The sequence below is a fragment of the Anarhichas minor genome, unplaced genomic scaffold, assembly GCF_050575085.1.
Source record: "Anarhichas minor isolate MPS153535 unplaced genomic scaffold, ASM5057508v1 ptg000047l, whole genome shotgun sequence".
Classification (NCBI taxonomy): Eukaryota; Metazoa; Chordata; class Actinopteri; order Perciformes; family Anarhichadidae; genus Anarhichas; species Anarhichas minor.
The window spans coordinates 780,256-803,503 of NW_027466493.1; the positions used below are offsets into that span (position 1 = coordinate 780,256).

Here is a 23,248-nt window from a genome sequence, read left to right on the forward strand (position 1 = left end):
AATCACTGAACACTAAGAGTTACTAATTGTAACACATTGTAAAGTGATTCTGCTGAATGAACGTTTATCAGATGTAATGTTCTAATAGATCCTCCTTTTGGTTCTTCCAGAACTTTATTATTTTTTCAAAAATTATTGTTTATCAATATAAACATCGACTCAAACTGAACTACAGTCGTGTCAATAAAGTTTATTTGAAGCAACAAAAACTAAACTCCTCCTTCATACCTGAGACAAGGTGAGACAGGGAGGTGGGGGAGGGGGGAGAGAGAGAGAGAAACAGAGAGACAGAGAGAGAGAGAGAGAGGAGAGACAGAGAGAGCGAGAGAGAGAGAGAGAGACACACAGAGAGAGGAGAGACAGAGAGAGACAGAGAAAGAGAGAGTCGAGTGTCTGAGGGGGAGAACAGCAGGAACCGGCCACAACGAACTCACCTGGACTCACCTGGACTCTACCGGCCAGGTTAGTGTGTCAGCATCTTCCCACAAGTTTAAACTGACGGATCTACACAGCTGACTGTAAACTGAAGGTTATCTGCAGAACCAGACTGTCATGGTTCCACATAGATCCTCAGTGAGCTGTGAGGAACCTTAAAAAGAAAGAATTTCTGTTTTTCATAAGAAATATTCTGTTAGAACCCAGTGAGTCTGGTTCTCTGCTTTAAGGAACACGGAGCAGTTCTGGAAGTTACCTAATGTTGAGATAAAGGTTCTCTACGGCACGAGACTGTGGAACCAGAACATAACTCTACAGAGAACCAGCACTTATTTTGCTTTTCTTTGATTTCACCATGGAACCAGGGTCAGAGGGTTCCACGAAGAACCATAACAGTCTGAATAACTAATGGTTCTGTGTAAAAAAGGTTCTCTGTTGAACCAGAAAAAGGTTCAAGAGGAACAAACAGCCGGTCTGCAGAAATCCATGTTTACCATCTGGAACCAACACACTTCACTATGATACTATGTTAGCTTATGGATAGCTGTTAGCTGATGGCTAGCTGTTAGCTTATGGCTAGCTGTTAGCTTATGGCTAGCTGTTAGCTTATAGATAGCTTTTAGCTGATGGATAGCTTTTAGCTGATGGATAGTTGTTAGCTAATGGATAGCTGTTAGCTTATGGCTAGCTGTTAGCTGATGGATAGCTGTTAGCTGATGGATAGCTGTTAGCTTATGGCTAGCTGTTAGCTAATAGATAGCTTTTAGCTAATGGATAGTTAGCTAATGGATAGCTGTTAGCTGATGGATAGCTGTTAGCTTATGACTAGCTGTTAGCTGATGAATAGCTGTTAGCTGATGAATAGCTGTTAGCTGATGGATAGTTGTTAGCTAATGGATAGCTGTTAGCTTATGGCTAGCTGTTAGCTGATGGATAGCTGTTAGCTGATGAATAGCTGTTAGCTGATGGATAGTTGTTAGCTAATGGATAGTTGTTAGCTGATGAATAGCTGTTAGCTGATGAATAGCTGTTAGCTGATGAATAGCTGTTAGCTGATGGATAGTTGTTAGCTAATGGATAGCTCTTAGCTGATGGATAGTTGTTAGCTGATGAATAGCTGTTAGCTGATGAATAGCTGTTAGCTGATGAATAGCTGTTAGCTTATGGCTAGTTGTTAGCTGATTAATAGCTGTTAGCTGATGAATAGCTGTTAGCTGATGGATAGCTCTTAGCTGATAGCTAGTTGTTAGCTGTTTTGTATATAAAGTACATGTGTTTGTTATATTATTATATTTTAATAATATATATTTATGATTGTGATATATATTCACCTTGATGAATCTGTGTGTAGTTTTAAATGAAGAGACGTCTTTATTCAGAGATTTCAGCAGATAACACACACACACACACACACACACACACACACACACACCTGACTGTGTGTGTGAGACTGTAACTGATCTGAAGCGGATGTGAACACCTGAGATCCTGTTTCTATAAATCATGTTTCTGTAAACTATCAGATCATATTAAACTCTAATAGACATGATCAATATTCATAAAGAGACATCTTATGATTATAGAATGAAGTCTGTAGTAATTATCTTTAATAAGTGTGTTTGGCTCTGATCAATCACAGCGTTATCAGCTGTAACGAGCAGAGCAGGGGCACGCTCACGTGCACTAACATGCACTAAAAAGAACGCTCACATGCAGTAAAAGGCACGCATGCACTAACAGGCACTAACATGGACTAAAAGGCACACTCACGTGCACTAACATGCACTAATAGGCACACTCACATGCACGCTCACATGCACTCACATTAACTAACATGCACGCTCAAACACACTAACATGCACTCACATACTAAAAGGCACACTCGTATGCACTAACATGAACTAACATGCACTAACAGGCACGGTCACATGCACGAACATGCACTAACAGGCACGTGGTGGGCCGTTTCTGTGAACAGAGAGGAGGAGCTCTGATATGATCACACAGAGAGACTTCACTCCTCTAGATCTTTATGTAGATGATAGTTATTGATCAGATATTAATATGTTCCATAGAGAACTATAAGGTACAATAGTTTCCTCTGCTGTCAGCAGAGTCTGTGAGTCTGAATGAATCACTGAGAGTCTGTTGAGTTTCAGTCACACTGAGGAGCTGTCTGGTCATGTAGAGTTAGATTCCTCAGGTATGTCAGTCACACCCTGATGACACACACACACACACACACACACACACACACACACACACACACACACACACACACACACACACACACACACACACACACACATGCACGAAACAGTTGGACGTGACATAAAAACCAAAGTAACATAGTAATAAAATCTATCTGTCTGCTGAGTACCTGAACAGAGTACCTGAACAGGTAGTGAACAGAGTACCTGAGCAGGTAGTGAACAGAGTACCTGAACAGGTAGAGAACAGAGTACCTGAACAGGTAGAGAACAGAGTACCTGAACAGGTAGAGAACAGCTGTTATATCAGCTGACTCTCCTCTGACTGACCGGATCAGATCTTCTACATCCTCCACCTCCCAGTTAACAAACAGAGAGAGAGAGAGAGAGAGAGAGAGCGAGAGAGGAGGGGATGAATACGAAGACGAGGAGTCTCTCTTCGTCTGAACTGGACTTCATGTGGTCACATAAGTCTTCTACATTCAGATTAAATAAACTAATGTGCAGATTAAATCTGTATTCCATCAATAAGAATGTTTTAATCTAAAGTGCGTTGTGTTCTGGAGTCACTCTGCCCTCTAGTGGTCAACAGAGGTTTCATTTAATCGTCTTTATATCGACATATAAATAGAGTCTCTATGGAGGAAACATTACTCTATAACCAATAAATAAATGAATAATTAACGGTTATAATAATTAAACACAACATAAATAAATAGTCGCTTTAAATCTTTTTCTTCATTTTTGTTCACCGACATTTATTTATTTCTGTAGTTTTGTGTATATTAATGAGATCAGAGGTCCTAAACCTAAATTCATTTATTTACATTTTATCATGAACTTTTATTTCTGTATTTATTTAATTATTTTCATGTTGTTTTCATGTACTTATTAATTTACAAATATTTATGTTAGCATTTAATACTGTAATTATTTGTACATTTATTTATTTATTTGTGTTTTTAATGCTGTATTTATGTATTTATTATTCATGTATTAATACCTGAGTATTTGGGCCTGCAGCTGATATTTAAATGAGTGTTGATGATGCAGACAGGTGAGTTCTCACCTGGGCTGTTTGGTTGGTTTGTGTGACAGGAGGAGGTCATGTGACTGTCCTCAGGTAAACCAGAGTTAACCTGAGCAGGAAGAGACTCAGTTCACCTCCACACTGAGTGTGTGTGTGTGTGTGTTCTCACCGTGTGTTCATGGGACCATCATGTCTCAGTGGGACCAGCGGCGCCGTTCCTCCGTCTCTGAGCAAGTTGCTTCCTGTTGTCTCCCTCAGGTCTGCGTTGTTGTGGTCATGTTCCAGCGCAGGAAGAAGAAGAAGCGGCGGCCGAAGATTTCAGATCCTCAGGACTTCCAGCATCGCGTCCACACGTCGTTCGACGTTTCCACCGGACGCTACGTCGGCCTGCCGCCGCAGTGGCAGAGCGTCATCGACACGCTGAGGAGGCCACGCCCCCTGGTGGACCCCTCCAGGATCACTGAGATCCAGCTCCGGAAGGTGAGATAATAACAACACCATTATTATTATCATTATTATTGCACCTGGATACACAGCGACATCACTAAGTCTGGTCAATAACACGATCGCATTGATTGATTTCATCTTCTCATCGAGAGAAAGTTTCCCTTCACAATATCACAACAGCTCATATATGACAGTAACAGTATTTATTGTAAAATAACTTTTAGCTACACAAAGACTCCGCTAACAAGAAACAGCAGCTAGTAGCAGTGCTAATGCTAACACATGCTATACAAAGTTAGCTCTGCAGGTGGTGAGAAATGAACTGACAAAAGTAACATTAACATAAATAATGTAAACGTAATGTTAGCATAAAAAAGCAATACTAGCATAAAAAGAGTCAGTCATGACACGGTAACGTTAGCATGAAGAAGAATCGTTAGCATGAAGATGAAACATTAGCATGAAGAAGAATCGTTAGCATGAAGGAGAAATGTTAGCATGAAGGAGAAACGTTAGCATGAAGAAGAATCGTTAGCATGAAGAAGAATCGTCAGCATGAAGAAGAAACGTCAGCATGAAGAAGAAACGTTAGCACGAAGAAGAAAAGTTAGCATGAAGAAGAAACGTTAGCATGAAGAAGAAACGTTAGCATGAAGAAGAAACGTCAGCATGAAGAAGAAACGTCAGCATGAAGAAGAAACGTTAGCACGAAGAAGAAACGTTAGCATGAAGAAGAAACGTCAGCATGAAGAAGAAACGTTAGCACGAAGAAGAAACGTTAGCATGAAGAAGAAACGTCAGCATGAAGAAGAAACGTCAGCATGAAGAAGAAACGTCAGCATGAAGAAGAAACGTTAGCACGAAGAAGAAACGTTAGCATGAAGAAGAAACGTTAGCATGAAGGAGAAACGTTAGCATGAAGAAGAATTGTTAGCATGAAGGAGAAACGTTAGCATGAAGGAGAAACGTTAGCATGAAGAAGAATCGTTAGCATGAAGGAGAATCATTAGCATGAAGAAGAAACGTCAGCATGAAGAAGAAACGTCAGCATGAAGAAGAAACGTTAGCATGAAGGAGAAACGTTAGAATGAAGTTCTCTTTATTCGTCCATGAAGTTTAATCACTAAAACAACTCTTAGTTTTCTTCACTTAAATCTCACAATGATGTCACCTGATCAGTAAATATAAATATCAGTAACTATAAATAGATATCAGTAAATGTATTGTATTATATATTCTATAATATAATATTTGACATCATCATTGTCGTCTCCATGACAGAGCTATTTGATTTTTACACTGTAAAATGATTTATGTTTATTTATCTAATTAAAACCTCTCACATGGTTCAAAGATGATTGTATTCATGTTTACGATTTATCTCAGTGGTTCCTGAACTCAGCACAGAGCTTCTGTTTCTGGGTCACCAAGATAACAATAAAAGTCATTAAAGGTAGTTAGTGCAGTAATTACCTCACAGAGCTGCATTCTTCTGTCTCTCGGCTGCTGCTTTTATTTTGTCGGGGAGAGGAGAGCTTCCTCCTGATTGGACCGTAGAGCGTGACCTCATCAGAGGTCAACAAGGCAGCTTTCCTATTGGTTGTGAATCAGAGTCTGGATTTAGATGTTAAACTCTTTGTCTCCATCTGCTGCTGAAAACATTACGACATCACAAAGTAGAGGGAAGGTTCTGACCCCCTGTTTAACAGACTATCTACAGACTGTGTAAACATAAACATGTCAAACACCGTGTTCCAGAAGTACCAGGATGTTCTACTACACCCACTCTCTTTCTGCTGTTCTGACCCACAATCCTTTGCACAGCAGATATATTAGGGAGAGGGTCAAAGGTCATGATGAAGTAGTCCTGAAACAGAAATGTATTACTGAGGTAATAAATCAAGAGAGAAGTAGTCATTTTCTCATAGACTTCTATACAACCAGAGGAGTCGCCCCCTGGTGGACACTAGAGAGAATGCAGCTTAACACATGGAGCTCTTCCTGTATTGATCGTTGAATCCATAGAATATATAACAACATAATATTTGTGTCTATCTGCAGACGATCGTCCGTGGGAGTTTCATCGGTCATGGTGACTACATCTCGCAGGTGATCTCTGAGATGAGCCGTCTGTCCATCACCGGTTCAAACTCTCTGCGCTGCAGCAGCCCGTCGGCACGTAAACGTGCCCGGTCTCTGGGCCGACTGGGAGAACTGGGAGAACTGGTGGACGAGGAGTCGTACCAGTACGAGCGGCTCGATGGTCACGATGACGGGAAGACGGGCGGGCGGAGCTCCACCTACTGGCAGGACCGGATCCGACAGGTGCGCAGCGAGGGAGGCAGCCCAAAACTGAACGGAGCTCTGCAGAGACCCAAGTCCACCTGTGAGCTGGGGGCTCTGTCCGAGGCCACGCCCCCCACACCCCCCACACCTGTGACGGGTTCGACAGGTGTGACGCCTCAGAGGAGCGGTGCGGGGGGATCAACGGGTGGACAGTACGCCCGTAGTGAGGGGGCGGGGCTAAGGCAGGGACCGGCTTCCTGTTACAACCACCTGCAGACTGTGGAGACCAGCAGAGCTCACCTGAGACCGAGACCGCCGCTCAGTCACCTGCCGGACCTACTGTCCTCCAGAGAAACTCCCAGAAGGCCTCACTCCTCCTATGACCTCAAGGTAACACATCCGTCCTCGTCTTTATGCACGTTTAAATATTATAAATAAAGTTTTCTGAGATTCTATTGTTCCATCAAACTACAAACAGCTGGTTAGTAACGTAAAGTCACGTAAAGTCACGTAAAGTCAAGTAAAGTCAAGTAAAGTCACGTAAAGTCACGTAAAGTTACATAAAATACAATAAAACACAACAAAATAAAATATATAAAATATTAAAAAGATTATGTATTACTGCGTTAATATTCCCTATTTCTGCTGATGTATTAGACCCAGAATATTATAATATGTATAATATATTTTATATGTTAAGTTTTCTTTGAAAATCACTTCTTAGTTCACATTTAAATATTATAAATATATTTTTCTGAGATTGTTCCACCAAGCTACAAACAGCTGGTTAGCTTAGCTTAGCATAAAGACTGTAAACAGAGGTAAACTGCTAGCCTAAAGGTGATCTTCTCCCCCAGCTCACCTCCCCCCCATCCCCGCTCCTGCTGCCCCCCCCCAACAGCACCAGCAGCCCCCTCATCACAGGTCGACCTCAGCGCTCGCGCCGCCCCTCCTCCAGCTTCAGCATCGGACTTCCTCCAAAAACACAAACCCCCCTCAGCCAGCTCCGCCCCTCCCCCCACCCCTCCCCCCAGCAGACGTCACCTGACGCAGGTGTGAAGGTGACTCACGAGCAGTTCAAGGCGGCGCTGCAGATGGTGGTCGATCCGGGGGACCCGAGGAAGACTCTGGAGAACTTTGTGAAGATCGGCGAGGGTTCCACAGGTGTGGTCTGCATCGCTAGAGAGAAACACAGCGGGAGACAGGTGGCCGTGAAGATGATGGACCTGAGGAAGCAGCAACGGAGAGAGCTGCTCTTCAACGAGGTAGAGTAAAGTAAAGTAAAGTAAAGTAACGTAACGGAGAGAGCTGCTCTTCAACGAGGTAGAGTAAAGTAAAGTAACGTAACATAAAGTAACGTAAAGTAATGTAGAGTAACGTAATGTAACGTTAAATAAAGTCAAGTCAAGTCAAGTCAAGTCACGTAAAGTAACAACGGAGAGAGCTGCTCTTCAACGAGGTAAAGTAACGCGACGCGAAGTAACGCGACGCAAAGTAACGTAGCATAACGTACCGGACGTTATGCTACGTAATGTAAAGTATACATCATCAGCAGCCTCACCTGTCCCGTGCGTCTCAGGTAGTGATCATGAGGGACTACCGGCACCAGAACGTGGTGGAGATGTTCAGCAGCGCTCTGGTGGAGGAGGAACTCTGGGTAATCATGGAGTACCTGCAGGGCGGCGCTCTCACTCACATTGTCAGTGAAACCAGGTGAGCAGGAAGTCAGAGACATGGTGTACAAGTACACAGACGGTGTACTAAAGTACACTAACGTACTCTGACTGTGTACTAAAGTACTCTGACTGTGTTATAAAGTACTCTGACTGTATATAAAGTACTCAGACTGTGTTATAAAGTACTCTGACTGTGTATAAAGTACTCAGACTGTGTACTAAAGTACTCTCTGCTCTCTCAGGTTGAACGAGGAACAAACAGCCACCGTGTGTGAAAGCGTCCTTCAGGCTTTAACTTATCTTCACTCTCAAGGAGTCGTTCACAGAGACATCAAGAGTGATTCTATCCTGCTGAGTGTGGACGGGAGGGTAACATACACACACACACACTTACACACACACACACATGTTTATATATATGTATAAATATATAAATAGCATGTAGCTTAGCATGTAGCTTAACATGAACGCCACAATACAACTCACAGATTAGTCCAGAAACGGACTCAACAACTAGCTGAAAGTGATCAACGACAAGAACAACAAATACAACAAACACCTGATTATTCAGATTCAGATTCTTCCTCTTCTTCCTCTTCCACAGATCAAACTATCAGACTTTGGTTTCTGTGCTCAGATCAGTAAAGAGGTCCCGAGGAGGAAGTCTCTGGTGGGGACCCCGTACTGGATGGCTCCTGAAGTGATCTCTAAGACCCCGTACGGGACCGAGGTAGACGTCCACCTGTAGAGCACCTGGTCTGAAGCACCTGTGTGTGTGCAGGTGAACTCTGACAGCTTCCTGTTCCCCTCAGGTGGACATCTGGTCTCTGGGCATCATGGTGGTGGAGATGGTGGACGGAGAGCCGCCGTATTTCAGCGACACACCGATCAATGCCATGAAGAAGCTGAGAGACGAGGCGGCACCGAGCGTGAAGAACGTCCACAGGGTCAGACACACACACACACACATCTTCAATACAAAAAAAAGGGAGGACACAAGAACACAACATGCATTGTGAGGACCACCTTAACTTTAACATCGTTAACAATTAGTGAACATTGGGTCAGAAACAGCAGTGGAAGAAGGATTCAGAGAGTAGTAAAGTACAAGTACATGAACTGTGTATTAAAGTACACGGACTGTTTACTAAAGTACTCAGATTGTAAACTCAAATACACAGACTGACTACTAAAGTACATGGATTGGGTACTAAAGTACTTGAACTGTTTACTAAAGTACTTGGACTGAGTACTAAAGTACATGGACTGTGTACTAAAGTACTCAGACTGTAAACAAATGTACTCAGACTGTAAACTAAAGTACACAGACTGAGTACTAAAGTACGTGAACTGTGTACTAAGTACTCAGACTGTACACTGAAGTACTCAGACTGTAAACAAATTTACTCAGACTGTAAACTAAAGTACTTGGACTGTGTACTAAAGTACACGTACTATTTACTAAAGTACTCAGACTGTAAACTAAAGTACTCAGACTGTGTTCTAAAGTACATGGACTGTGTACAACAATTAGTGAACATTGGCTCAGAAATGCTAAGTGGCTAACCAGTGAGCCGGTGGTTGATGACATCACTTCCTGTGTCTCAGGTGTCTCCGGTGCTGAAGGACTTCCTGGGTAGAATGCTGACTCGGGACACGCAGCAGCGCTCGGTGGCTTCAGACCTGCTGGAGCATCCGTTCCTCCTGCAGGCCGGATCACCGCGCTGCCTGGTGCCGCTGGTGGAGCAGCACCGCAAACGCATGTCCCTCTGCTGAGCACCTGACTCACCTGAGACACATGTAGGACTCACCTGAGACACACCTGAGACACATGTAGGACTCACCTGAGACACACCTGAGACACATGTAGGACTCACCTGAGACACATATAGGACTCACTTGAGACATATGTAGGACTCACCTGAGACACATATAGGACTCACTTCAGACACATGTAGGACTCACTTCAGAACACCTGAGGACACCTGAGACACATGTAGGACTCACCTGAGGACACCTGAGACATGGGACTCACCTGAGACACATGTAGGACTCACTTGAGAACACCTGAGGACACCTGAGACACATGTAGGACTCACCTGAGACACATGTAGGACTCACCTGAGAAGATGTAAATAAATACAGATGTAAATAAAACTACTGATATTTTAAAATGTGTTGACTTTTCTTTCCAAAGAGAATAAATCAAACTTCTACCTTCACTTTAAGAAAACATTCCTCTGAACAAAAGATCACCTGGAGATCACCTGGAGATCACCTGGAGATCAAAACTAAAACCATCAAATCGTTTTATCAATCAAGTCTCGTTGAATTTAACACAAATATTAGTAATCAAATCAAAAGTGATTCAAACTGTTTGTATGTCTTTCCAATCTGTTCAGTGTGTGTGTGTGTGGGTTAGGGTTACATATAATATATAATATATAATATATATATATATATCTATTATGTATAATATATATGTTATATAAATATAATATATATAATATATATAGAGCCACATTCTTCCACATGTCATGTGTCTCTGGTTTCTATTTAAAGGTCGATGAGATAAAGAGACACAAACACTTCAGTCAGAAGATTCTCTTCATACCAGAGTCCATCCGACCACAGACGGCACATTCCACACGTTAAATTTAATTTAATTTACACTGTGTGAAATAACAAATATCGGTCTGCTCATCCATCACAGTTTGAGGGTTATTAATTATTGTAGAGAGAGCAGGAGGATGACTTTCTAAACTTCAGCACATTAACTAACTTTTAAAATAAAGTTATGAGAGTTTCTAATGTTAAAGAAACAGCTGGAAACGTTTTGATTTTACAGATTAAATATGCTTTTGATAAAAATGATCAGAAAAAGGTCATAAGCTGAACACCAAACAGCCTCTGGATAATATACGTGTCATACAAAAGTAAGTTTAAATAGTAAGACAATAATATATATAATCCAATCTGAATGTCTTTAATCATTTAGTCCTTCCTGTTTCCTTTATTTCAGGGAATCCTATTTATTTTATAAACAGGTTACATTTTTTATATGTTTTGGATTGAATAACTTGGAGGAAGGAAAATGTGTAATACAGAAATATGACTAAATATGTTGTTATACTCACAGACTGCAGACCCATACATTTAAATTATGAACCATTTCATAATTAATAGTTCTGTTCTGGATCTATTTTATCAGCCAAACAGAATCAGATATGATTGATTGTTTAAATATCAGAAGTGACCTAATAAATTTAGATGAAAATGGGCCTTAAACTGCAGTAGCCTCATCATAATCCTGTAGAATAAAAGGAAGATGAGCTGCAGTAGAAGTCTAAATGTAGAGGTGTCCGGAGTCTCTATCAGCGGGCAGATAAGAAGGGAATCACTCCGTTTCCTAAAATGGACTTTGACAGCCAAAGGTCCTGAAACTGCCCTCATGGGTTCTTTCAGCAGTCATTTCCTAATTTGGTCCTGCGGGCGTCTTTATAAAGAGTCTGCAGCTCTGCTCCAGAGACACAAAGACTTCTTCCTTCTTCTTGGATCGATCTCTCTCTTCTGACTAACGGGAACCTCGTCCCTCCAACATGGGCGACGCTCTGATGGCCGAGTTCAAGAAGGCCGCTCCTTTCCTGAGGAAGTCAGACAAAGAGCGCCTGGAGGCCCAGACCCGACCGTTTGACATCAAGACCGAGTGCTTCGTGGCAGACGATAAGGTGGAATATATGAAGGGGCAAATCCAGAGCAAAGATGGCGGGATGGTGACCGTGAAGAAGGAGGATGGGACAACGGCGACCGTGAAGGAGCTGGACGTCCACCCCCAGAACCCGCCGAAGTTTGATAAAATTGAAGACATGGCGATGTTCACGTTCCTCCACGAACCGGCGGTGCTGTTTAACCTCAAGGAGCGCTACGCCGCCTGGATGATCTACACCTACTCCGGGCTCTTCTGCGTCACCGTCAACCCCTACAAATGGCTTCCCGTCTACGATGCGGATGTGGTGGCAGCTTACAGGGGGAAGAAGAGGACCGAGGCTCCGCCTCACATCTTCTCCATCTCCGATAACGCCTACCAGTACATGCTGACTGACAGGGAGAACCAGTCCGTCCTTATCACCGGAGAATCCGGAGCCGGGAAGACTGTGAACACCAAGAGAGTCATCCAGTACTTTGCCAGCATCGCTGCAGTCGGTGGAGGCAAAAGAGACACTAGCAAGGGGACGCTGGAGGACCAGATCATCCAGGCCAACCCGGCGCTGGAGGCTTTCGGCAACGCCAAAACGCTGAGAAACGACAACTCGTCTCGTTTTGGAAAATTTATCCGGATTCACTTCGGCATGAGCGGAAAGCTGTCGTCTGCCGACGTCGAGACTTACCTGCTGGAGAAGTCCCGGTGCACCTTTCAGCTCAAGGCTGAGAGGAACTACCACATCTTCTACCAGATCCTGTCCAATCAGAAGCCAGAGCTGCTGGACATGCTGCTGATCACCAACAACCCTTACGATTACTCCTACATCTCCCAAGGGGAGGTAACGGTCGCCTCCATCAACGACTCGGAGGAACTGCTGGCCACCGACAGTGCCTTCGATGTGCTCGGCTTCACTCAGGAGGAGAAGATGGGCGTCTACAAGCTAACTGGTGCCATCATGCACTACGGCAACATGAAGTTCAAGCAGAAGCAGCGCGAGGAGCAGGCCGAGTCGGACGGGACGGAGGCTGCGGATAAAACCGCATACCTAATGGGGCTGAATTCTGCCGACGTTATCAAGGGGCTGTGTCATCCCAGAGTCAAGGTCGGAAATGAATTCGTCACCAAAGGACAAAGTGTGGACCAAGTCTACTACTCCCTTGGTGCTCTGGCTAAGTCGGTGTATGAGAAGATGTTTAACTGGATGGTGGTGAGGATCAACCACTCCCTGGAAACTAAACAGCCTCGTCAGTACTTCATAGGAGTGCTCGATATCGCTGGATTCGAGATCTTTGATTTCAACACTTTCGAGCAGCTGTGCATCAACTACACCAACGAGAAACTGCAACAGTTTTTCAACCATCACATGTTTGTTCTGGAACAAGAAGAGTACAAGAAGGAAGGCATTGATTGGGAGTTCATTGACTTTGGGATGGATTTACAGGCTTGTATTGACCTCATTGAGAAGCCGCTGGGAATCCTGTCGATTCTGGAGGAGGAATGCATGTTTCCCAAAGCCAGTGACCAGACCTTCAAGTCCAAGCTCTACGATAATCACCTGGGAAAGAACAAGATGTTTGAGAAGCCGAGGGCTGCAAAGGGGAAAGCAGAGGCTCATTTTGCCCTGGTTCACTACGCTGGCACAGTGGACTACAACATCGGCAACTGGTTGGTAAAAAATAAAGACCCCTTGAATGAAACTGTGGTCGGACTTTACCAGAAATCCTCTCTGAAGCTGCTCAGTGTGCTGTTTTCAAGCTATTCAGGAACTGATGGCGGCGACAAACCAAGCGGCAAAGGAGCCAAGAAAAAAGGTTCCTCGTTCCAGACTGTGTCGGCACTTCACAGGGAAAACCTGAACAAGCTGATGAACAACCTGAAGACCACACATCCCCACTTTGTCCGCTGTCTGATTCCTAATGAGAAGAAAACTCCAGGGGCCATGGACAACTGCCTGGTGATGCACCAGCTGCGCTGTAACGGTGTCTTGGAAGGCATCAGGATCTGCAGGAAGGGGTTCCCAAACAGGGTGCTCTACGGCGACTTCAAACAACGGTACAGGATTCTGAATGCCTCCGCCATCCCTGAAGGCCAGTTCATTGACTGCAAGAAGAGCGCAGAGAAGTTGCTGGGATCACTGGACATAGACCACACCCAGTACCGGTTCGGTCACACCAAAGTCTTCTTTAAAGCCGGTCTGCTGGGGACACTGGAGGAGATGCGTGATGAGCAACTCTCTCGAATCATCACCAGGATTCAGGCTAATGCCCGGGCAATCCTTATGAGGGCAGAGTTCGCTAAGCTGGTGGAACGCAGAGACGCCCTGATGGTCATCCAGTGGAACCTTCGCTCTTTTCTGGGAGTAAAAAACTGGCCCTGGATGAAGCTCTTCTTCAAGATCAAACCACTGCTGAAGAGTGCCGAGTCTGAGAAGGAGATGGCCAACATGAAGGATGAGTTCAACAAGCTGAAAGAAGCTCTGGAGAAATCAGAAGCACGACGGAAGGATCTAGAGGAGAAAATAGTGGCTCTTCTCCAAGAGAAGAATGATCTGACTCTGCATATTCAGTCTGAACAGGACACACTGACGGACGCTGAAGAACGCTGTGAACAGCTTATAAAGAGCAAGATTCAATTGGAGGCCAAGCTGAAAGAGATGACCGAGAGACTGGAGGATGAAGAGGAGCTGAACGCAGATCTCACGGCTAAGAAACGGAAGCTTGAAGACGAATGCTCCGAGTTGAAGAAAGATATAGACGATCTGGAGCTGACTTTGGCCAAGGTCGAGAAAGAGAAACGCGCCACGGAGAATAAGGTGAAAAACCTGACCGAAGAGATGGCTTCCCAGGACGAAAACATCATGAAGCTCACCAAGGAGAAGAAGGCACTACAGGAGGCCCACCAGCAGACACTGGATGACCTTCAGAGTGAAGAAGACAAAGCCAATAGCTTAACCAAAGCCAAAGTTAAGTTGGAGCAACAAGTGGACGATCTGGAGGGCTCGTTGGAGCAGGAGAAGAAACTCAGGATGGACCTCGAGCGCTCAAAGAGGAAGTTCGAAGGAGACCTGAAACTGACTCAGGAGAGTTTGATGGACATAGAAAACGATAAGCAGCAGCTGGAGGAGAAACTGAAAAAAAAAGATTTTGAGATTGTCCAAATAACTTCAAGACTGGAAGACGAGCAGGTTGCTTCCATTCAGCTCCAGAAGAAGCTGAAAGAAAACCAGGCGAGGATCGAGGAGCTGGAAGAGGAGCTGGATGCTGAGCGTGCAGCCCGGGCCAAAGTCGAGAAGCAGCACTGCGATCTTTCCCGCGAGCTAGAGGACATAAGCGAGCGCCTGGAGGAGGCCGGCGGAGCAACATCAGCGCAGGTGGAGATGAACAAAAAGAGAGACGCTGAATTCCAGAAGCTGCGTAGGGAGCTGGAGGAATCTACGCTCCAACACGAGGCCACTGCCGCCTCCCTGAGGAAGAAACACGCCGACAGCGTCGCCGAACTTGGCGAACAGATTGACAACCTGCAGCGGGTGAAGCAGAAGCTGGAGAAGGAAAAGAGCGAGCTGAAGCTGGAGCTGGACGACTTGTCTTCTAACATGGAGAGTGTGGTGAAGGCCAAGTCAAATATTGAGAAGATGTGCCGCACGATGGAAGACAACATGAGCGAGTACAAGAGCAAATATGAGGAAACCCAGCGCTCCGTCAACGACCTGACTACCCAGAGGGCCAAGCTGCTCACGGAGAACGGAGAGTTTGGACGTCAGCTGGAGGAGAAGGAGTGTCTGATTTCACAGCTGACCAGAGGGAAGAACTTGTACAACCAGCAGGTAGAAGATCTCCGCAGACAGCTGGAAGAAGAAGTCAAGGCCAAGAACGCCCTCGCCCATACGGTGCAGTCGGCTCGCCACGACTGCGATCTGCTCCGAGAGCAGTTTGAAGAGGAGCAGGAAGCCAAGGCCGAGCTGCAGAGAGCTCTGTCCAAATCCAACACCGAGGTCTCGGCGTGGAGGACCAAATATGAAACCGACGGAATCCAGCGAACAGAAGAACTGGAGGAAGCAAAGAAGAAGCTGGTTCAAAGACTGCAGGAGGCCGAGGAGGCCACCGAGGCCACGAATGCAAAGTGTTCGTCCCTTGAGAAGACCAAGCACCGCCTCCTAAATGAAATTGAAGACCTGATGCTGGACCTCGAGAAATCCAATGCCGCATCTGCAGTCCTAGACAAAAAGCAGAGGGCCTTTGACAAAGTCATGGCGGAGTGGAAGCAGAAGTTTGAGGAGTCGCAGTGTGAGCTGGAGGCCTCTCAGAAGGAAGCTCGGTCTCTGAGCACTGAACTCTTCAAACTGAGGAACGCCTACGAGGAGTCTCTGGATCAACTCGAGACATTGAAGAGAGAGAACAAGAACCTCCAAGAGGAGATTTCTGACCTCACCGACCAGCTCGGGGAGGGCGGCAGGAGTGCTCACGAACTGGAGAAGATCCGGAAGCAGCTGGAGCAGGAAAAGGCAGAGCTCCAGTCAGCGCTCGAGGAGGCAGAAGGTTCTCTGGAGCATGAAGAGAGCAAGATCCTCCGAGCCCAGCTGGAGTTCAACCAAGTGAAGGCCGAAGTAGAGCGCAAGCTGGCTGAAAAAGAGGAAGAAATGGAGCAAGCAAAGAGGAACTACCAGCGGACGCTCGAGTCGCTTCAGTCCTCTCTGGAATCTGAAACCAGGAGCCGCAACGAGGCCCTGAGGGTCAAGAAGAAGATGGAGGGCGACCTCAACGAGATGGAGATCCAGCTCAGCCAAGCCAACAGGCAGGCGGCCGACGCCCAAAAACAGCTGAAGTGCCTCCAGGCGTTCCTGAAGGACTCTCAGCTGCAGCTGGATGACGCACAGCACAGCAACGACGACCTGAGGGAGAACATCGCTCTCCTGGAACGCAGGAACAACCTGATCCAGGCCGAGCTGGAGGACTTGAGGGCCGCGCTCGAGCAAACGGAGAGAAGTCGCAAACTGGCTGAACAGGAGCTGACGGACGTGACAGAGCGCATGCAGCTCCTGCACTCCCAGAACACTGGCCTGATTAACCAGAAGAAGAAGCACGAAGCGGACCTCGCGCACCTGCAGAACGAGGTGGAGGACGCCGTGCAGGAGAACCGCAATGCCGAGGAGAAGGCGAAGAAAGCCATCACGGACGCGGCCATGATGGCCGAGGAGCTGAAGAAGGAGCAGGACACCAGCGCCCATCTGGAGCGCATGAAGAAGAACATGGAGCAGACCATCAAAGACCTGCAGCACCGTCTGGATGAGGCCGAGCAGATCGCCATGAAGGGGGGCAAGAAGCAGCTCCAGAAACTGGAGGCTCGCATCAGAGAGCTGGAGAACGAGCTGGAGGCCGAACAGAGGATGGGAACTGAGTCCGTCAAGGGGGTCCGCAAGTACGAACGCCGCATCAAGGAGCTCACCTACCAGACCGAGGAGGACCGCAAGAACACGGCCCGCCTTCAGGACCTGGTGGACAAGCTGCAGCTGAAGGTCAAGTCCTACAAACACGCGGCGGAGGAGGCGGAGGAGGGAGCGAACGCCAACGTGGCCAAACTACGCAAGCTGCAGCACGAGCTGGAGGAGGCCGAGGAGAGAGCCGACATCGCCGAGTCACAGGTGAACAAGCTGAGGGCGAAGACCAGGGACGGGTCCTCCAAGAAGGGTCTGGATGAGTGAGGAGACCCCAGAGAGTCCAGCAGCTACAGGTGTGTGAAGTTCATTAGTAACAACATGAAAAACACAATGCTAAAGGTCTGCTTACTGGCTTGTTATCGATGCAGCTCTGAGTCAATGAGTCTGTTTTGATTGACAGGTGTTCCTGCACCATGTGACCTGCACCCTGGGACCTGCACCATGTGACTAATGAGGAAGCACACAGGACCTGAAGCCGACAGAAACGGTTGTTTTATCAGCATATATAGTAGAAGTAGTGTTATATTCATTATTCTTTATTCTTTTGAAGACATGTTTTCAGTTCAAGATTCACTTTCTGATTTTTGTGATTTTACTTTTAGAGACGATTAGTTTTCTTTTTTGATTATTGATGGTGTTTGTTTGTTGGTGTTTGTTTGTGAGGTTCAGGGACATTAAAGAGAAACAGGAAGTCTGAAACAAAACTTTGCATTCTGTAATATTTCAAACTCAATTGTGACGAACATCAAAATGTAATAAAACACGATGAACATGAAGTCAATACAAAGTCTTGTGTTTGTTTGTCTGGTGATCAAAGTGAACGTTTCTTTACAAGATAAAACATGTTTCTGGACCTTCAGATGAACTGGATCAAACTGGTCTGTCCTGGTCTCCTTCTTTGATTGGTTAATTGATTGATTGGTTTTAATGAGGGTTTATCAACAATAAACAAACGTTTTCTATTTTAAATCAGCTGTTAAACAAAAGCTCTCTTCCAGCTCATGATGTCATTCTGTCCTTTCAAAATAAACTTCCGTCTTCACAGGAAGTGACGTTTGAGTCGAGTCGTAACAGTAAAACGTACGTCTCGTCGGAAACAAGTTTTAGGCAACAAAAAACACTTTTTTATAAAAAACGTGAGAATGTGAGTTATTACATTTATGACATTTAATAGTAAATAAGTGAATATTAAACAATATAATTTAACTTAATGCTGCTCAAAGTAAAACATGTTGTAATAAATCTCACATTACAATTAAATATTTATTTATAAGGAACATTTCTGACAGATGTGACAAACCACTGACAGCTGCTGAGAATTTCAAAATAAAAGCAGTAATTTTAAGTGTAATTAAAATAACAGAGTAAAATTACATAAAATAACATAAAATAATATAATATAAAATAACATAATAATATAATTAAATATAAAATAACATCAAATAAACACATTGACGTCACAAACATTCACGTCACGAGAAAAAAATAAAAAACGTTGCTTCAAATTAAATACTAAAGACGAGGCTTTTATTCTGAAGACGTGATCCGGGAGCTTCCGGTCCGTGGTGAACTCGGTGGACTTGACGCAGCTGGTCTATAAACCGCTGGATGAGTCCAGATGAAGATGGACCGGGATTCAGACCTCCTCCAGGATCAGGATCAGTGACCTCCAGACAGTCCTGAACCAGAACCAGAACCATGCGGGACCCGCGGAGCTGGACCCCCGGGAGACCAGCCACCTACACCGGGGACCAGAAGAAGCAGCTGGACCGGAAGTGGGTCCGACTGGCCACCGTGCTGGTCTACGTCCTGTCCGTCTCCCTGGCTGCGGGTCTCCTGGCGGTCTACTACGGCGTCATCTGGAGACCCACATCTGGACCGGGACCGGAAGCTCTGTGAACATGAACATGTGTTCCGGTAATAACTTTATTAACGGTCCCGGTACCGGACCAGAGGAACCCTCTCCCGTGGACCACCCCACCGGACCCTCCCCGGTCCGGACCACCGCCGAACCCCCAGCTGTGACCGCGGAGGACCCGTCCAACCTGGCGACACACCGGCCCGCGGACCTGGACGGGTCCGGCATAGACGATCTCAGGGGATACTGGTGACCCTTTCAAAATAAAATGTGACTTTATGTAACCTGTGGATTTAACATAGTTATGGGCGTTTATTGTTTATTGTACGACCAAGACCAGGTCTAGTGTCAGACCAGGACCTGAATTAGTCTCAGACTAGGACTAGGACCAGGTCTAGTGTCAGACCAGGATTCTCCCTAAATGAATGTTGTCCGTATGTAAATGTTAAAGGTTGAAGCCCTTTAGTAAACCTCTTACTGTAAAATGTAACTTTCATACAGAAGAAGTAAATAAAACTGATCCAGTCCAGAACTGTGTGAGTCTTCTCTGCACTTTAGAAGGACTAAGGTCCCTGAAGGTCTGACGTGATGTGAACTCAGAGACTACTTTATAGACCACATTCTGAGGGTATCAGCAGTAGGTCTGGATCTGGGTTCAGGACTCCTACATGGGGAAGACCAGGAAGCCGCTGAAGGTGCTGAGCTTCGTCTGGTCGAAGATGCTCTGCTTGTTCCAGAGGGTGACGGAGAGCCGGTCCTCGGCCTCCAGGACCAGGGCCATGCCGTTGGAGGCGCTGCCGTGGACCCCCCTGGTGTCAAAGATGGCAAACATGTTGGACCCGTTCTTCAGCAGTGCCGCGTTCAGGGACACCGAGTTTCCAACGGAGCCGGTGAACCGGATATAGTAGAGTCCCTTGACGGGGGTAGTGAAGACACCTGGGGGGACAAAGACCCGGCGTCAGGACTCTGATGTTAAAATGTGCAACAGGTGAGTCCTACCAGGTGAGTTCTACCAGGTGAGGTCTACCTGGTGAGTTCTACCAGGTGAGTTCTACCAGGTGAGTCCTACCTGGTGAGTCCTACCTGTTTCAGGGTCGTAGGCGTTGCCAATGTTCGTCGTCACCGTCTTGAACAGCAGAGTGGTGTCGCTGTCAAACGGGCCCTGATGGGTCCACAGCTCAGTGTTGACGAGGGACGTCGAGAACGCCACCTGAGATTTAGCTGCAGGGACACGGACAGATTTCTATCAAACACAGGGACCTGGAGCCATGCTAACGTATGCTAACACATGCTAACTAATGCTAACACAGCTAACTATGCTAACACATGCTAACCCCTTCTAACACATGCTAACACATTGTAACACATGCTAAACTCTGCTATCTATGCTAACCCCTTCTAACATGCTAACCCATGCTAACAGCCTCCACTAGCTAAAGGTTTGTCCCTCCATCATCTCAGACCAGGCGCCTCGATGAGCGTCATCGCAGGTTAATGCCTTATTTCCAGCAATCGAGTGATCTGATTGGTCCTGATGCCGGTTTCAAGGGCCGGTGTGACTTACTGACATCTAGTGGCGAGTCTGCAGATTACAACCAACTCCCTCTAGGACCGAGGTAATGAGAGCGGTCAAGTTTAAAACCCACGTCGTCACCCTCCTCGCTCCTCGAGACCCTCCATATCATAATAACCCTCCATCAGGTTTCACTCACCTCTCTCTTCTTCACGCTCTCTCTCCAGTTTGTCCACTCTGGCAATCAGCTGCTGGACCAGGACTCTCACGTCTTCTTCTTCTGGGCCTTTCTCAGGGTTCTGAACGAAGCCCAGGTTCTGAGCCCCGACCACAGCAGAGACCACCACCACCAAGACCAGGACCCGGCTGGACACCATGTCGACTGTTGTTCTGAAAGCTCTGGACTGGACACAAAGTTTAACTTAAACGAGACTTTAACCTGAACAAACAATCAGATGATGATTAACCAGAGAGACTTTAGTCTGACTGTCAACGTCCTCTGAAGACCTGATCCACCAGAGACTTTAGTCTGACTGTCAACGTCCTCTGTAGACCTGATCCACCAGAGACTTTAATCTGACTGTCAACGTCCTCTGAAGACCTGATCCACCAGAGACTTTAGTCTGACTGTCAACGTCCTCTGTAGACCTGATCCACCAGAGAGACTTTAGTCTGACTGTCAGTGTCCTCTGTAGACCTGATCCACCAGAGACTTTAGTCTGTCAACGTCCTCTGAACACCTGATCCACCAGAGAGACTTTAGTCTGACTGTCAGTGTCCTCTGAAGACCTGATCCACCAGAGAGGCTTTAGTCTGACTGTCAGTGTCCTCTGAAGGCCTGATCCACCAGAGAAATTTAAATCTATTTAATCTCTTCATCCCACTCTGCTTTATTGAGTTCTATTTTTAACGCACAGAGCTTCAGAGACAGAAGAACTAAACCTGTGGAGATTAAAAACCTTCATAAAGCTTTTAGACCAACATCAGCTGCTAGAACTAGAACCTTTAAATAAAAACATCTGGTTCAGTTTCTGATCAGAGAAACGGGTTACGGAGGTTCCTTCTTCTTATATCTGATGTTATTCAGTCTCTGCCTAACCTAACCGAACCTAACCCGAAACTAAACTTAACCTAAACTAAACCTAACCGAAACTAACCTAAACTTAACTGAACCTAAACTAACCTAAACTTAACTAACTGAAACTAACCTAAACTTAACCGAAACTAAACTAAACTGAACCTAACCTAAACGAAACTAAACTGAACCTAACCGAACCTAAACTAAACCTAACCGAAACTAACCGAAACTTAACCGAAACTAAACCTAAATTACCTAAAGCTAACATACTAAACCTGACCTATCCTAATATGACCTAAACCTGAACTAAACCTAAACTAACCTAAACCTTCCCTTAAACCAAGTCGTCAGCCAAAAATCTACTGATTTACGTTGTCTGGATGTGTTTGTCCCCATAAGGAGGGTGAGTCCCCACAAAGTGACTGTGATAAAACACACACACAACCTTGTACTTCTATCTTTGTAAGGACCCTGGTTGACCTTTAACCCTTTAAACCGAGTTGAACCACTAAGATCTGGAACGAAGGAGGACGGAAACAAAAACGGGTTGCAACCAGAACCAGGTGGACCCAGCGAGCACTGGTGGTTAGAACGCCTTGACATTACGCTCTTCTCACCTGAGAGACAGGAAAGTTTGCTTTATTGTCAATTCCACAATGTACTGGACATACAGGGGAGTTGAAAAGACGTTTCTCTCTAGTCCAACATATAAACATATAAAGTGAATACAGTGCAATAGACTAAAAAAACATTTAGACAATATATACTGTATATAATAAGAGAAAAAAGAACAAAAAAACTATCAATCTGTATTTAGCAGCAGTTGGACATGGGGAGTCTTAAAAGAGAGGAGGGAGAGAGTTCAGAGAGTTCAGCTTCCTAACAGCCTGGTGGACGAAGCTGTTTGAGAGTCTGGTGGTGCGAGCACGGAGGCTCCGGTATCTTCTCCCAGAGGGCAGGAGGCTGAAGAGACCGTGTGAGGGGTGGCTGGAGTCGCGCACAATCATGGTCACTTTGCGGGTGAGGCGAGTGTCGTATATATCCTGCAGGGAGGGGAGTGAGGGGAGTGAGGCACCAATGATCCTTCCAGCTGTGTTCACTATGTGCTGCAGGGCTTTCCTGTTGTAGTCAGTGCAGCTTCCGCCCCACACAGTGATACAGTTTGTCAGGATGCTCTCAATGGTGCCTCGGTAAAAGGTGCACATGATGGGTGGTGGTGTTCTTGCCTTCTTCAGTTTGCGGAGAAAGTAGAGGCGCCTCTGAGCTTTCTTTGCCAGTGATGTTGTGTTGGCTGTCCACGAGAGGTCCTCACTGATGTCCACCCCCAGGAATTTGGTGCTGCTCACTCTCTCTATATCAGCACCATTGATGGTCAGTGGTGGGTGTTGAGTGTGGCCTCTCCGGAAGTCAACAATAATCTCCAGGAGACAGGAGAGACAGGTGAGACAGGTGAGGCAGGTGACAGGAGAGACAGGTGAGGCAGATGACAGGAGAGACAGATGAGACAGGTGAGGCAGGTGACAGGTGAGACAGATGAGACAGGTGAGGCAGGTGACAGGTGAGACAGGTGAGGCAGGT

General features: G+C 45.8%; 3 protein-coding genes across 3 annotated transcripts; 2 read left to right on the top strand and 1 right to left on the bottom strand.

Moving 5' to 3' along the window:
* The first annotated feature begins 349 nt into the window (after positions 1–349).
* LOC142971594 (serine/threonine-protein kinase PAK 6-like) lies at positions 350–10,218 on the top strand. The gene is made up of 9 exons (XM_076112170.1): positions 350–462; positions 3,934–4,155; positions 6,184–6,798; positions 7,266–7,673; positions 7,988–8,121; positions 8,327–8,453; positions 8,689–8,814; positions 8,897–9,031; positions 9,693–10,218. Exons 2-9 carry the CDS (start codon positions 3,952–3,954, stop codon positions 9,858–9,860), a joined length of 1,917 nt encoding a protein of 638 aa, XP_075968285.1. The 5' UTR covers positions 350–462; positions 3,934–3,951; the 3' UTR covers positions 9,861–10,218.
* A 1,465-nt stretch (positions 10,219–11,683) lies between these two features.
* On the top strand, positions 11,684–17,485 carry myh6 (myosin, heavy chain 6, cardiac muscle, alpha). The gene has a single exon (XM_076112141.1). The coding sequence runs from the start codon at positions 11,684–11,686 to the stop codon at positions 17,483–17,485; it is 5,802 nt and encodes a 1,933-aa protein (XP_075968256.1).
* Positions 17,486–19,743: 2,258 nt separating this feature from the next.
* Positions 19,744–20,969, bottom strand: LOC142971587 (cerebellin-2-like). Its single transcript, XM_076112165.1, has 3 exons — positions 20,792–20,969; positions 20,163–20,300; positions 19,744–20,015 (listed from the first exon to the last, which is right to left on the bottom strand). The coding sequence occupies exons 1-3, from the start codon at positions 20,967–20,969 to the stop codon at positions 19,744–19,746; spliced, it is 588 nt and encodes a 195-aa protein (XP_075968280.1).
* Between the last annotated feature and the right edge of the window lie 2,279 nt (positions 20,970–23,248).

What these genes read in the sequence shown, in the direction of transcription:
- LOC142971594 (XM_076112170.1), top strand. Translation starts at nt 3,952, where the DNA reads ATGTTCCAGCGCAGGAAGAAGAAGAAGCGGCGGCCGAAGATTTCAGAT. An exon ending in GAGAGCTGCTCTTCAACGAG is followed by an intron (nt 7,674 to 7,987) that starts GTAGAGTAAAGT and finishes CGTGCGTCTCAG; the next exon opens with GTAGTGATCATGAGGGACTA. An exon ending in GCGTGAAGAACGTCCACAGG is followed by an intron (nt 9,032 to 9,692) that starts GTCAGACACACA and finishes CCTGTGTCTCAG; the next exon opens with GTGTCTCCGGTGCTGAAGGA.
- LOC142971587 (XM_076112165.1), bottom strand. Translation starts at nt 20,969, where the DNA reads ATGGTGTCCAGCCGGGTCCTGGTCTTGGTGGTGGTGGTCTCTGCTGTG. An exon ending in AGAGCGTGAAGAAGAGAGAG is followed by an intron (nt 20,301 to 20,791) that starts GTGAGTGAAACC and finishes GTGTCCCTGCAG; the next exon opens with CTAAATCTCAGGTGGCGTTC. An exon ending in CGCCTACGACCCTGAAACAG is followed by an intron (nt 20,016 to 20,162) that starts GTAGGACTCACC and finishes TTGTCCCCCCAG; the next exon opens with GTGTCTTCACTACCCCCGTC.
- myh6 (XM_076112141.1), top strand. Translation starts at nt 11,684, where the DNA reads ATGGGCGACGCTCTGATGGCCGAGTTCAAGAAGGCCGCTCCTTTCCTG.